This window comes from Notothenia coriiceps, unplaced genomic scaffold, assembly GCF_000735185.1.
Source record: "Notothenia coriiceps isolate Sejong01 unplaced genomic scaffold, NC01 NC01_scaffold00036941, whole genome shotgun sequence".
NCBI classification, from domain to species: Eukaryota; Metazoa; Chordata; class Actinopteri; order Perciformes; family Nototheniidae; genus Notothenia; species Notothenia coriiceps.
In genome coordinates this window covers 36,428-39,467 of record NW_011369642.1, presented here as the reverse complement: position 1 = coordinate 39,467, position 3,040 = coordinate 36,428, and the positions used below count along the sequence as shown (strand labels likewise).

General features: G+C 39.9%; 1 protein-coding gene across 1 annotated transcript in view; it reads right to left on the bottom strand.

Moving 5' to 3' along the window:
- Positions 1 to 622: 622 nt before the first annotated feature.
- The window catches only part of LOC104964257 (menin-like), a gene marked incomplete at its 3' end in the record, with an annotated part of 10,005 nt that continues 7,587 nt past the window's right edge, over positions 623 to 3,040 (bottom strand). Inside the window, exons 4-7 of the mRNA XM_010792998.1 lie at positions 1,983 to 2,023; positions 1,767 to 1,854; positions 1,324 to 1,460; positions 623 to 652 (exon numbers count right to left, since the gene is read on the bottom strand). Coding sequence (XP_010791300.1) covers positions 623 to 652; positions 1,324 to 1,460; positions 1,767 to 1,854; positions 1,983 to 2,023 — 296 coding nt within the window. The remainder of the gene's footprint in view (positions 653 to 1,323; positions 1,461 to 1,766; positions 1,855 to 1,982; positions 2,024 to 3,040) is intronic.

The following is a 3,040-nucleotide window of genomic DNA, read 5'->3' as shown; positions in this document are numbered from 1 at the left end:
ACTATAGCTCCAATTTCAAACACTGAGTAAAGTGCAATTGAACAAAATCAATGACTGGATGTGTCAGAACTTACTCCAATTAAACAAAGATAAAACTGAGGTAATGGTTTTTGGAGCCAAGGCAGAGCGTATGAAAGTTAGCGCTGAGCTTCATTCTGCAATGTTCAAAACAACAGATAAAGCCAGAAATCTAGGTGTAGTCATGGACTCTGACCTGAGTTTCAACAGTCACATTAAAACAGTTACTAAATCAGCTTACTATCACCTAAAGAACATATCTAGGATTAAAAGACTGATGTCACAGCAGGATTTGGAAAAACTTGTCCATAGTTTTATCTTCAGTAGACTCGACTACTGCAATGGTGTCTTCACAGGTCTCACAAAAAAATCTATTAGAAAGCTGCAGCTGATTCAGAATACCGCTGCTCGAGTCCTCACTGACACTAAGAAAGTGGATCACATCGCTCCAGTTCTGAAGTCTTTACACTGGCTTCCTGTGTGTCAAAGAATAGATTTCAAAATACTGCTGCTGTTTATAAAGCACTGAATGGTTTAGGCCCAAAATACATTTCTGACCTCCTGCTAAATTATGAACCATCCAGATCTCTCAGGTCTTCAGGGACTGGTCAGCTTTCTGTCCCCAGAGTCAGAACTAAACATGGAGAAGCAGCGTTCAGTTATTATGCTCCAAATATCTGGAACAAACTCCCAGAAACCTGCAGGTCCGCTGCAACTCTTACTACTTTTAAATCCAGGCTGAAGACTTTTCTTTTTGTCGCTGCTTTTAATTGAACTATTCATATCTTAGACTGCACTGTAACTTTTATTATCTTTCCTTTTTATCTTTGCTTTTAAATTAGTGTTTTTAGATATCATTTTATAATATGTTTCTTAATGCCTTTCATTTTTGTAAAGCACTTTGAATTGCCTTGTGTTGAAGTGTGCTAAATAAACTTTCCTTGCCTTACAGGAGGAATATTGTGTTATTATCTGTTTTGTTGTCTTAGGAAACTGCTATTTTAACATTGATAGAATCATGATGATCTTGTTTTATCATGCTTTCATTAAGAATTCTGCCTTTTTAGTTATTCCTGTTTGTACTAGTTGTTTTTAGATGTGACGGAGCGTAGAGATTGTTCGGTTGTCTACGTTGTTTTGGAACGTGTCACAACATATCCCTTGTCTTTTATCTGCAAACCAGATCTACCTACTATACAAAGAAATGACCTGAATCTTCGAAGATTGTAAATTTGACCTCACATTTGAGCAAGACGCCTATTCATTCAGGATTTAACCAGGAGTGTATAAGCAGCGGTGACTCACTCTTGCATGACCTGTGCTGCCTCGGACCAGCACTTCAGAGCCTCCCGCACATCCCGGTGTCTGTAGTGGAAGCCAGCCAGGTACATGTAAGGGTAGATGTGCTCGTTGTTGTAGAACTTTTGAGCCGAGCCGACAGCCTGAGAGAGCGCAGAAACAAAGGAGGAATCACACATCCTGATCTCTGAAGATGGACAATACTCTCAATTCTTAGTCATATTTGTGTCAAGGAAAGGCAGAAAAGTATGATGATATTTTTGCATTTATCTTTGAAGGAAACCATTTGAAACCCCATAGTAGTTGGTGATCAGATTTAGTTACTGAGAAGTGGAGCCGACTATCACATGTAGATGTTTTCTAAATGTATAGCTCAACATTTTGGGATGCATTGGAGCCTAAAAACATTTCCTCACATCGTACAAGTCGTCCTTGTTTTTCTTATTTACCTTGAGGTGGATTTGCAGGGGGCTCTCCTTGTCTGGGATTGGCTCCTGATCTTCGAGGTCTGCCAGAGTGCCCATGGCCATAGGATACCTGGACCACCGACAGGAAAAGGAGGGGGGTGTGGAATTTAGCAAGTTTACACATCGACTCTTCACAGTGTGTAGAAACTGTTAGACTTCAGAGACATTTCGTTCCTGACTAACTTCCCAAACTCTCACCTGTCCAGGTCGCCTCGATCGTACAGCAACCATAAGAGTTTCTGTGTTCAGGGAGAAAGAAAAATAAAGAAATCAGTAAGAGCAACAGAAGTGATTCATGAAAAAAAGATCTAACAAGTTAGTGAAGGGCAAATAGTGGCCCCTCTATTTACCTGTCCCAGGCCTTCATTAGAAACAGGCTTTACATGACTTGTTTTTATAGAATGTCTTAGCATAGTCTAGCTTTTTTTTTATGTCGTTTGTCTAAATAGGGAATATTTATAGGGGTGAAATATATATATCTTTTTTTTTTTTTTTTTATAAATGTATGTTGATAATTTGGTATTATCTCATTTAATAATTTTTTGGAGCAGGTTAACTTTTTAATGTAATGTAATTAAACCCTTACCCATTAAGTACAATTATAAGAATTACAGTTATACAACAACATTTGACGTGATACAGGGCTCGACATTAAGGACTGCCCGATGGCCCGGGGCCATCTAGTATTTAGCTCGGGCAATGAAGCCTCACCTGCTGGCTGCCCGATCGGGCAATCTATTATGCTAGTATCATGCAGCTCGCGGATCCAGTAATGAGTGACCCGACAGTAAAACTAAACATATCTATAACTAGTTACGGTAGTTTGAGAGGTAATTAAAATAGCTACGAGTGATATTCTAACCTGAAGTGTGCGTTTTGTCCGCTCACCGCTGCATGTGATCATGCAGAGCTGCGTGTCGACTCGTCAGCAGCAGCTGATCTCTCTCTCTCCCGTCAGATTAGACTTCACTCGCGTTTATGTCCATATTGATCAGAACCAGCTAGTTCTAGCTAATGATAGGACTACCTGCTTATTAAAAGACACCTAAACAATAAGTGTCGCTATGCAACCGGGTGAGGCCACAAAGTATAGCGCAGCATTATGCATTTGTTTACATGCCCACCGGAACCCCGAGGCATTACCAACAGATCAACGCACAATCAACCCAGACAGGACATCTCTTTCTCCACATTACGTGTTAGACATTAGAATTGACTATTATTGTCTGTCACATACTCTTCTTGTCTGTCACATA